We start from the raw sequence: 12,371 nt of genomic DNA on the forward strand, positions 1-12,371 counted from the left end.
ACACAAACTCTTTCACACACAAATGGGTAAACATATGTCAGTCATTCGTACACATATTTACCCCCACACTTTCTCATGCATCATAAACACTTATCAAAACACTGTCACTGTGTGTGTGGAACTGTTGTGTCTGTATAATCCCTCCCTGAGGTTGTGTCCATTGTGATTCACGATGCATGAACCTGTATTGAGGTCACGCATGAGGGGCCTGTGTCTGCTTGTTTGCTCATCGAAAAAAAGCTAAATGTTGGAATTGTGTCAACTCTTTCCAGGATTACCCATGAGCCTCTAGGGGGCCCACATCAAAGTCCCATCAGTCCACTCTGTTTACCATTGGGCCAGTTGCTCTCCGTCTCCATGCTGGCACTTGTAGATGTGCTTTACTGGAAGCATCTCCTCCTCCTCCTCCTCCTCCTCCTCCTTCTCCCTCCCTCCCTCCTTCCCTCCCTCCCTCACCCTCTCTGCCCAGCACTCTCTTCTTGGCCCAGTCCCCAGCAGGAAGTTACTCATTCGACGCTCGGCTGCAATTCTGATCAGAGTTATTCAGCTCCTTGCCAAGGGGTTTTTTCCATTATTGCACACATTGTTTTTTAGTTTGTTTTTGCATTTCAACGTTTTTGTCTCCCTCTCTCTGCCTTCATCTCGCTCCACCCATATTGGGTGGGATGCTTTTCCAAAACTGCTGTGTGAAATGTTTCCGTGGTTTGGTTCAATTCCCCCACCCCACCCCACCCCACGCCACAACAGCTCAACTTTTCCCAGAAACTTCTGGAAAGAGAGAGAAAGAAAAGCAAGTGAACGATTACTGTAACACAAAGAGTGACCAGAAACCCCTCTCCCCCTCTCCCACTCGCGCGCTCTCTCTCTCTCTCTCTCTCTCTCCCTCTACTCCCTCTCTCTCACTCCTCTCTCTCTCTCCCTACTTCCCCTTCTCTCTCTCTCCCCCTACTCCTTCTTTCTCACTCCCTCTCTCTCTCTCATCCTACTCCCCCTCCTCTTTCTCTCTCCCCCTGCTCCCTCTCTCTCTCTCCTCCTACTCCCTCTCTCTCTCTCTGTTTGTTTTCTGGACCTTTGGGCCTATTTTTATAACTCTGACTGAACAAAGAAAAACCCACCAATCTGTCTGGACTATATTTCAGTGTGTCTCTACTACAAAATGTGGGTCAAATGACTAGTTAACAATGGCTGTTGAATTTTCCAACAGACACTGGCAAATTAATTATGAGTTATAATAATAATGAAGAGTTATGTTTGAGCAGAATACTAATAGAGTGTACTCATAACCCCAGCAGACCAGGTGTGGCTAGTATGTGTTGTGTCATAGTCTTCTCACCTGGGTGTGTTTGTTGCCTCAGGGACCTAAAGCTGGACAACGTCCTCCTGGACAAAGATGGCCACTGCAAACTGGCTGACTTTGGCATGTGCAAAGAGAAGGTGTTCAGGGGGGACACGACCTCCACGTTCTGTGGGACGCCAGACTACATTGCCCCAGAGGTGAGTCAGTGAGAGATGTAACTCTGTGTGTGTGTGTGCGTGTGCGTGTGCGTGTGCGTGTGTGTGTCTAACAATCTGTGTGTACACATGAAAGTGTGGTGGAGTAGTTGCTGCTGACCAGAGCGCATGCAAGTTTGAACTTATGTACAATATGTGTATGTGTCTTTGTGTGTATATCTGTGGACCAGTGTTTGTGAGCCAGCTAGCCTTCAAGAGAGATCACTGTTTGTGTGTGTGTGTGTGTGTGTGTATCTGTTTGTGTCTTTGTGTTTTCATGTTTTGAATGTATTTGAAAGTATTATGCCAAATGGGGATGTTTGTGTGGTCACAGAATTCCTCTAAATGGCTGCATCTTTCGGGGTGTCATTAAGAGATACTCTCTGTAATAAGGCACGTGTGTGTGTGTGTGTGTGTGTGTGTGTGTGTGTGTGTGTGTGTGTGCCGCCCACATGCATGCATCTTGGGGTTTGCATGCACGTGTGTGTGTGTTTGAGAGAGAAAGGACTTCTATGTATATCTAATGGCATGTATGTATGTTTATATCCTTGTCTGTATGCATGTTTCTGTATTTGCGTACACGTGTATTATTTGCGTGGTTGTCTATATGTGTGTGTGGATGTGGGTGTGGGTGTGCATATGCATGTGCATGTGCATGTTTATGTGTGTGTGTGTGCATGCATGCATGCGTGTGTTTGCATGCATGTTCATGTTCATGTTCATGTGTATTTGTGCTTGTGCTTGTGCTTGTGCGTGTGTGTGTGTGTGTGTGTGTGTGTGTGTGTGTGTGTGTGTGTGTGTGTGTGTGTGTGTGTGTGTGTGTGTGTGTGTGTGTGTGTGTGTGTGTGTGTGTGTGTGTGTGTGTGTGTGTGTGCATACGTGTCCAGATCATAGAGGAGAAGCCGTACAGCCACTCTGTGGACTGGTGGGCCTTGGGCGTGCTACTGTTCGAGATGCTGTCTGGGCACGCTCCGTTCGAGGCGGAGACGGAGGACGAGCTGTTCGAGTGCATCCGCAGGGAGACCGTGGTCTACTCCTCCTGGCTGAGCAGCGAGGCCGAGGACATCCTGAAAGGAGTGAGTGGAACCCTCCCCACTACAGTCACCTCCCCACTACAGTCACCTCCACACTACAGTCACCTCCCCACTACAGTCACCTCCCCACTACAGTCACCTCTCCACTACAGTCACCTCCACACTAGTCACCTCCACACTACAGTCACCTCCCCACTACAGTCACCTCCACACTACAGTCACCTCCACACTACAGTCACCTCCCCACTACAGTCACCTCTCCACTACAGTCACCTCCACACTAGTCACCTCCACACTAGTCACCTCCACACTACAGTCACCTCCCCACTACAGTCACCTCCACACTACAGTCACCTCCACACTTCAGTCACCAGCCCAGAGCAGTGCCGTTAGGACGTTGTCTTTCTTCATCTTAGGATTTCATCTTACATTTACCTTTATTCATGTATACATTGACATTTATTAATTCACGTTTTTAGCAGACGGTTTTATCCAAGGCAACTCATGATCTAGTTGCTCTACCTGTTCTTCTCCCTCCTCCTGTATGACTTGAAGAGTTACACTACTAGTGTAGCTGTTGTACTATGACTCGTATGGAAAATTGATATAGACCTGTTTTTCAAGTAAATATTATCCACGGCTTTCTGGATTGTAAAACTAAACAGGAAATACTAATAGTTGCATTTGAAAAACATTTGAACAGTAGGATGCAGAAGGAATTTACTGAGAACATAACAGGAACAAAAGACACTTTACAGCATTTTCCCATGACAATGAATCACAAAGAATGAATCCAAAGGAATCTCCAGGATTCTGGAGAATAGCATTTTTACACAAGAGTGTATTAACTGGCGTATTCAAAACGAAACAAATTCACAAGCTAAGCTCTTAACTTCCTTAGTGTGGTGGCCGTTGTGTAAAACTGTTAAAACCAAGTGTATTTGGACTTGTACTTCAACCAAGTCTGAAGTCTTTTGTTCTGACCTCCATGTCAGTTTGAGAAGTCTGTCCCTATACATGGTAAAAAAAAGACTAATCTTTTTTTTTTAAATCTGGATTAGGTGATTTCTTAAATGTTGTTATTTGTTATAGAAATACTTAACTGTGGGGGGGCACTGTGGCACGGGTGAATAAGCCCCCCATTTACGGGCTACAATGCCCGCGGGGACACAGGTTCGATTCCGACCTGCTGTCGTTTCCCGATCCTCTCCCCACCTCTTCACTCCTCCTCACTTCCTGTCCAAAATACTACACTGTCCTATCCAAATAAAGGCTAAAAAGCCCATAAATAAATCTTTAAAAAAAAAAACGTAACTGCCTGCAAACGAATCAGTGTCACGTTGCAGAGGGACAGAGAGAGAGAGAGAGAGAGAGAGAGGATGGAAAAAGTGAAGGATTGACTGTGAGAGAGTCTGTGGAATAGAGAGGGAGATGGTGGGAGAGAGAGGGGGAGAGTGAGAGAGAGAGAGAGAGAGAGAGGAAAGACATGGTGAGAGAGATAGATGGTGGGAGAGAGAGGGAGATGGTAGGAGAGAGGGGGGAGAGTGAGAGAGAGAGAGAGAGAGAGAGAGGGAGATGGTGGGAGAGAGAGGGGGAGAGAGAGAGAGGGGGGAGAGAGAGAGGAAAGACATGGTGAGAGAGGCAGGAATGGTTGAGAAACACAGTGGGTGTGAGAGAGAGAGAGAGAGAGGAGAGAGGCTTGCCAAAATGTTGGCTTGACTGAAAGGCTGACTGTATTACCACTGACTGGGCTCTGCCACGTGCCATGTGTTCACTGGAGTCATTCATTCCACACCAGTGACCCTGCGCCTGTCTGTCAGGGCCCATACTGAGTCAGGCTTGAGCTGGACGATACAGCTCCGCTGCAATCCACACAGGACTGGAGCATAGCCTGTCACTATTAAATAATGCTATGGAAAAATCACTATGACATATGGCAGCCATACTGAGTTATATATGTGCAGCAGTTAGAGTCATAAGACTATAAAGTGCTATGTAAGGTAGAGAGAGCTTATCTTGACCCAAAACAAACTTGAACACAGTGTCATGCAAAGCTAACTGGTAGACAACCACCTAAATAGCTATATCATCAATTGTGTTTACCAGGACAGACAGTAATGGCAACAGAAACTAGGCAGTATAGGCAGATTGAGAATATTTAAAGTTATTAATTTAACTTCTGTGCCGCCGTGTTTGAACCAGTTGCATTTGATTACAATAATCTGTAAAAGGAACATTTGACTGTTTTATTTAGAGATTGTTTAGTTAAGTACCTGCCCATGCCAGCTCAAGATGTATCTCATTGTCAGAGTGAAAACTGATCTTGGCTGTTTGGGAGCTTTGCTCCATCAGTGCCCAACTATGCGGAAAAAAAAGAATAAGAATGCATCTGTCATTCTTTATTGTGCAATCCCTGAAACATCAAGCTATTGTCTGCTGTTTGACTTCCAATCACTGGTGCCACAGTGCAGAGCTCTGTGTCACCAGTAACTGCGTAGGCAGCCATGTCTGATTCAGCTTACTGGGCGCAGATGTCATCAATCCAAACCGGCCTGACACCTGGCCTGACACCACTTCCCCATGCCATCCGTCACTGGGGGTAATTAGGACTGCTGATTGACCTCCTCGAGGGGCCCAGAGAGATCGGCTGACCTCCTTGACCTTTTACGACCTCATTAGGTCTGTCTTGACACAAAAAGAGGGGTCAACAATGGCTGCCCTAATGAGGTGGAGAGTGGATCTCCCAGCACAAGCCTCCGCTTGTTCTCGGCAAGGCCAGCGAGCTCTATCCTAGCCCTAGACCCTCGCTTTGTATAGATGTTTTATCGTGGTATTGCAGGGAACATACACTCAAATAGGCTAGTGAAGAAGCTTGGAGTAAGTCGACTGACCACAGTGGGCTCCTGTGGCCAATATTTATCATAGGCCATTTTGCTCTGGTTGAATGGGCATAACTCATGGCAGGTTTGGTGTCAAGAACTCTGTCTCTATGCAAGCCCATCTTAAAGGCTAACTACTTCTATGGCCAAAGTCTCATTGTACATCTATGTAAAGGCCCCGTCACACCATGACGTTCTGGTCAACGTTCTATGATGTTAGAGGAAACGTTGGTAATCATCCATGGTCGCTGGTATTGCGCCAGAAGAGCTTTGTGTGAAAGCTGGTGAACGCTGTAATCGTCGGTAATCGTCGGTGATCGGAGGAGAACGCTGGTCCAAAAAAAAAGTTTTGAACATGCACAAAAGTTCTCATGGAGATCAGCGTTCTTCAACGTTTAATTTAAACGCTGGAGAACTTTCGTGGAACGTTTTTTTTAACGTTTTATTAACTTTGCACGCGTTTGGCTATGGTAGTCAGTCGTTGGTAGGGTAGACTGAGTACAGTTGATGCACCCGAAATAACTTATGTGCGCACTGCGCAGCAAAAAAATCCTGAGTCGTGAATTTTAGTTTGGACATGCCTACTAACATCCTCTTTGATCCAGGGAAATTTGAGCACCTAACCCATCTCTCGTAGGAAGATATCGGCGAAAGTTTTTTCACCAAGGGAAGATCTTGATTTTATCATGTCCCTTCTACAATTAATATGTTATTAACCATACGTGATCAACAAACGCAACTTACATCATTGCAAAAGTTATTCTGTGCACTATACATCGACATATGCAATGCTATCATGTCATGCAAGGTCATTGCATAATCTAGCGAAAAGCGGAGTGGAGGGTATATATGCTTGCTTGAGCCCAGCATGAAGTAGATGTACTGAACTTGAACATAGCTGAGCACTGTTATAGCTGGTGCTGTTCCATGGCAGATGGATATGATACGAAGACTCTTGTGACATGGACAATGTGTGTGGATGTGTTGATGTTTTCTAATAATAAACGTTGAGAAACACAAATTCAGTGTCAAATTTAAATCATTTATTTTAATAACATAAAACCCCAGGAATAACGCCCGTTATTTCGTAAATCACAGTAATAATAACAGTAAATCTTCGTCCGAAGACATTGCTAGTGAAAGAGGCTTTGTATTCTTCCTACTTTCAGCAGCATTTATCATCTTCTTACCTGCAGCAGCGCTAGTAGCAGACACGTCAGCACACGTTTGTCGCGCACCAGTGTCGCTGTTACATGCTCCTCATGCGTGAGTCCCACGCTAGTAGTCATGCGTCAGTCCTACGCTATTCTTTCGTTAAGTCACACGCCAGATGTGCCCACATCGCCCTAGAACGCTCGAAATTGAACGATTAGAAAGTTCAGAGAACGTTGACCAGAACGTCATGGTGTGACGGGGCCTTAAGGCATGCCATGTCTGTTCACTTACATTTACTCTTACCATGTAACTACCAGCATTGCTTTTGTGTGTTTGATTCCATTTGGATTGCGCTGTGTAACCCTGTATATTTCTGTTATTTACGGTACTATGGGTCTGTGTCTATGTGTATAGTTGTTTTTCTCTTAGTGTCAACCTCTGTGTCTACTAACAGAAATTGTTCACAAAAAAAAAGATGATTGTTTTGGCAAGGTCAGTGGCCATATGCTAAAGGTTTTTCAAGCTTTGACAATAGCTTGGCACAGTTCATATAAACTTTTTTTGTCACAATGAAATTCCTTGCCTGAGACCGGTCTGATCTCTGTGTGGACAGCTCCTGACCAAGGATCCCCAGTGTAGGTTAGGCTGTGTGGAGAGAGAGGGAGGGGAGGACGCTATCACATCACACCCGTTCTTCGCCGGCCTCAACTGGAACAGCCTGAAGAAACGAGAGCTCGAGCCTCCCTTCAAACCCAGAATAGTAAGTCCAGTTTACGTACTACACATCGATGCCCAAATATGAATTTACTGAATGTATGCACTTCTGAAGGCACTCTTCTCACCCCCTCCTACAGTACACAACAGAGGTGAGTAAATCCCTGTGAAATGTCAAATGATTCAATATGCCATCACGTCTCAATAATTGCATCATTTCTAAGTTGACAAGTAGAGTATCCTCTTATGAACAATCAAAAAAAAAAAATGATACTTTAGAAAGACTGTATTGAAAATGCAGGCCTCAAAGTTGAGTACTCCCGTGGTTTCCAATAAGTCTAATTGCATGAACATGGTTATAAAATAATGTGAAAACGAGAACCTTCTCAGTTTTGGACATATGGGCTGTGTCTATCTGCATGTTTGCATCATGGCTCCACATGGGAAAGAATTGACAGAGGAATTTAAAAATCGGATTATGAGACTTCACAAAGATGGAAAAAGATACAGGAAGATTGGTGACCAACTAAGCTATAATTAAGAGGTACAGAACGAGCCATAGTTCCACTAATGAGAGGCGTCCTCCTAAAATGACGCCACAGACAGCGCACTACTTGCACAATCTAGCTCTGAAGACCAGACGTGCAAGTGCTTCAGACTTGGCACAGGGCTTATCAATGGTAATCGGACTTTCTGTGACAGCTCAGACAGTGCAAAGGACAATGCATAACGTCAACCTGTATAGACAGTGTCCAATTAAAAAAAACCTTGTTTGCTCTTTGGCACAAAACTGCAAGATTCAACTTTGCTAAAGAACATGAAAAGAAACCTGATGGGTATTGGGAGGCCATTCTTTGGTCAGATGAGACCAAGATACATTTGTCGAGTGGGTTCCAGCATGTTATGCGTGAAACTGGCCAGGACTACCACAGTGAATGCATAGCCCCAACAGTGAAGCACAGAGGTGGGAGTATGATGATATGGGGCTGCATGAGTACAAAAGGTGTTGGGAAGGCGACCTTTATAGATGGCACCATGAATGCCTGTGGATATACCAAAATACTGCCTGACAAGATGACTCCCAGTCTCCAGAAGCTTGGCAGAAGAGTAATATTCCAGCATGATCTCAAGCACACTGCCAAAAATCATGCCAGAGTGTCTAAAGAAGACAAAAGAGAAAACTGTGACCTAGCCAAGTTTGTCGCCTGGCTTGAATCCAATAGAACTCATTTGGAGTGTTTTAAAGAGAAAGGTAGAGCAACACAACTCCTCCAAGCAAAGAGCAGCTGGAAGAAAATAGTCTCTGAAGAACGGTAGAACGTTTCACCAGAAATGTATGCAACACTGGTATCCTCCATGCCAAGGAGGATTGAATCTGTCATAAAGAATAAAGGTGGAAAAGATTTGAATGTCAGTAATGAAAGATGGACAGACTTTTGTTGCATTGAGTTCCTACTGTGGGGCCTGTGATTCTAATATAGCAAATCTAAACTCTTAGTTTTTCATTTCACATAAGAGCAAAAACCTTACTATTCAACTTCGAGGTAATGCAATTGCTGTAAGGTGATACATTTTTGAATCGTTTGACGTACTGAAATTGCACAGGGAGTGCTCACTCCTGTCGAATACTGTATGTGCCGCACCCATCTAGATAATGTGGCAACTGCCATTGTGCTCCAGTGCACGTGAAGCACCTATTTAATCTTTATACTGCCAGTATGCTTCAGATAGATTGTAAGGAACTCATCACATATTGACTGTATTGACTAAATGAGGTGATTATGATTACAGATACAGGGTACATATAAGATGACAGCTGAGTCTGTCACTGTTTATATTGTTAGGCTATTGTTTCAACTCTCTCTCTTCCCTTGTAGAAATCGCTGGAGGACGTGAGTAACTTTGACCCAGACTTCACCCAAGAGGAGGCCACACTCACTCCCATCGAGGAGGGTCTCTTTGCCTTTGGCAACCAGGAGTTTAAAGACTTCTCCTTTACAGCTCATTCAATCGAACTCCCCTGCTCTGATCTCTGAGCCCATTGCCTCATAGTTATTCCCACACAAAGCGGGTCTTCAAAAAAAACTATGGGTTCTCCAGAAGCTGCCAGCTATTCTTGGAACTGTTTGACCATCAAAGCCAGAGAGGGACCAGAGCTTTAAGCAACAAGCACATCAAAAAGACTGGGCTTTGGTCACTTTGTCTCCTTTGGTAATATTCCTGTTTGCTGTGAACGCTTGTGGCAGTACCATGAATTTAACTGTCCCGGAACATCTGTATGTGTAATAATGCAACATGAAATGAATTGCCTAATACAAAACAGTTGTGATCATGACAGTCCTATTCTCAAGGGGCTTTATAGTCACACACACACAGTCACACATGGAAGGGAAAGATTAACTGAATATGTGGAAAGGAATCCTAAGAGTGTGTTGTGACAGTAAAGCCTTTTAAATGATTCAAAAGGCTAGGTGCTCATGATTGTGTCACGACAGAAGAATACATTTTTTATGACTCGAACAAACATGTACCTCTCTGTTTCCACATAACGAGCACCAACGCCTGAGGCATGACCTGAGCCCTGTGAATGGCACCCATGTATGGAGATTGTTTTCCTCGACCTTACCCTCCTCCTGTGAGCTTTGGTTCTGCTTTGATAGAATTACCTTTTTTTCGCTTTGCTAGCAAGCTTCTGCTTTCCACAAATGCTCAAGAGGAGGATATTTTTCCACTCAGGTTTCCTAAATTAGGTCAGACATTTTGTTTCAGCACCATCCCAGTGGACAAATGATTTGTGAAGATCTTTAGTACCACTGTTGTTACTGAGATGTAATGCCAAGCCTGTGGCTTTGGTAAACAAATCGCCTGTGGCCTTATTGGGTCGATTTGATTGTGAGATTAAAGGGACAGAAATAGCACAGATGTTTTATTTTGTTTGTTGTTTTTCGCAGACTTGCAAGTCTGAAATTCTGAGTAGCTGTATTGCTAAGGGATATATCCCTGGGGTTTGTAATACATTATTTTAGCACAAACGAGACCTCAGTGAAAGACAGAGCGAGAAAGAGAGAGCGAGAAAGAGAGACCATTTTATACTTAACTGCCCTGTGCCCCCAATAAATGAACTTGTTACATAAGTGTTTGTCATCATTAAGCTTGTCAGTGTGTGTGTGTGTGTGTGTGTGTGTGTGTGTGTGTGTGCGTGCAAGAGAGCTTTATCACATACACACACACAGATAGAAGATCAGGGGTACTGATGATTAAACCATTTCCTGTTGAATAATACAGAAACATGGTGGATGGACCTGACCTACATAAATCAACATGTTTTATTCTCCTCTTTTCTGTTCTATTCGTCCTGTCTTGTGTGAGCGCTGGCTGATGGCTGAGCGTGATTATGTCAGTGATTATGTCCATTCTCATCGAGCACTGACAGAAAAAAGGACACAAATAAGAAGCAGTCTCACGCGCTAAAGTGCAGCTTACAGCACCCATGCCTACATTTAAGGAAATTAGACCATTTCATCAGCTTTGTGTCCCTGGTGAATGTACAGATATTAAAACCAAGATCTAAAGTCTTACTCTGAAAGGTTAATTTAATAACGTGCGTCTGACTGTATAACTGACTGATCCAAAGCCTTTTTCCTTTCTGTAGCTCTTTGTTGAATAAGAAAGTCCTGAAGCGCAGTTAGTAGTTACGAAAGGCATCTTGCATTTCATCTGTTCCGAGATTACTCTGGTCAATCAGGTTCTGGCTGCATTTGTGACTCATATGAATCTTTCCTGGAGATCAACCATCAGCATTTTCTTCAAAAAATGGGGAGATGCTTTTAACCAACTAAAGTAGAGACAACAACCAGGCCTGAAATCCACCCTAGGATTGCAGTACATCTTACTTTTGCCATAAAACAAATCTCACTTTCAGTGTTATCTCTCTCTCTCTATGATCCTATATATGAGAACTGGAAAGGTCAAGTTTAACACCCCAGCCTATGATAACTCAAAACTTTGATGAACGGTCATGTTTTTCATACAGGGTACTTTCCTTTCATTCTCGTCTGCCTCTGTGAATTATCCCTGTCTCTGCCTTTTGTTGATCTTTAAGATTACCTCTGTTTTTGTCCCACGCTGGATTGTACTCTACCCCTAGACTGAGGCCTTCTGGTTAAAAGTACTGACTTATTTTTAGCCCTGTGGCCTCGTGTGCATTAACATATGACACAGGAGCGCCCCTGATATATTTCCATACCTCTTTTGGTAAACAGAGGTTGGCCATAGATAGCCGTGATGTGTATGCTGATGTGTCGCTGGACAGCCACTCAGGGAAAACTGTGTGCTATTTTCTGAGGTAGTTTACACACGGTAGTTGCAAAGACAATACACGTGATGTAGAGAGGTGGCCCAGTGTTATGTGTTTGTCATTGTGTGTCAAAGCTGATGATGAGCTGCGTTGGTTTCCTAGGTCCTACCCCTGCATACTAGGCCCTCATGTTATTGGAGAGAAAGGAGAATTACCATTAGAACAGCTACTGTCTTCCTCTAAACTTTTATGTTTAGGTACTAAAAACCTAAACGTTTCTGAAACGTTCCATAGATTTAAATCCAAATTCAACCTTGTGATATCAAAAGCAAAGCTTCTGCAATCTGCTGTGATAAGATTCTGAGCAACACTTGATGACTGATTCGTTAGAAATAAAACAGAAAGTAAAAACACAACCTACATGCCCTAAAAGAGCCCTATCATGATCAACCCTGAAGAAAGCAAAATATCTCCTCACCAAATATTATCGGTTGACGGTGATCTTGGTCTGGATTGGGAGGTGTGAAATAAATAACAAATTCTCTCAAGACACACTCATTTAACCTGGAGTAGAGGCAGAGAAAGGGCATGTTCCTGAACTCTGAAACCATTCATTAATGCTTAAGTGCTGTGTGTGATCTAACAGCTCTGCTCGATGTCATAAAGTGATGCAGATAAAAGGATGCAACACAAGAAGCGATGCAGCTGGCCAAATCCCCCCTAGACAAAGGCTCTTATCTCCATAATCACAATGGGGATTTGAAAGGGCAACAGACAGCTGACCTATCTCACCTTCTAGTC

The 12,371-nt window shown here is 43.9% G+C and overlaps 1 protein-coding gene across 2 annotated transcripts in view; it reads left to right on the top strand.

Moving 5' to 3' along the window:
- The window catches only part of prkchb (protein kinase C, eta, b), a 30,535-nt gene extending 20,128 nt beyond the window's left edge, over positions 1–10,407 (top strand). For both annotated transcript variants that reach the window (XM_031581751.2, XM_031581752.2), the window contains exons 11-14: positions 1,356–1,494; positions 2,379–2,567; positions 7,173–7,319; positions 9,151–10,407. In XM_031581751.2, the coding sequence (XP_031437611.1) occupies positions 1,356–1,494; positions 2,379–2,567; positions 7,173–7,319; positions 9,151–9,309 (634 nt within the window). In that variant the 3' untranslated portion in view covers positions 9,310–10,407. The remainder of the gene's footprint in view (positions 1–1,355; positions 1,495–2,378; positions 2,568–7,172; positions 7,320–9,150) is intronic.
- The last annotated feature ends 1,964 nt before the right edge of the window (positions 10,408–12,371 follow it).

Source organism: Clupea harengus, chromosome 15 (assembly GCF_900700415.2).
Source record: "Clupea harengus chromosome 15, Ch_v2.0.2, whole genome shotgun sequence".
In the NCBI taxonomy this organism is placed as follows: Eukaryota; Metazoa; Chordata; class Actinopteri; order Clupeiformes; family Clupeidae; genus Clupea; species Clupea harengus.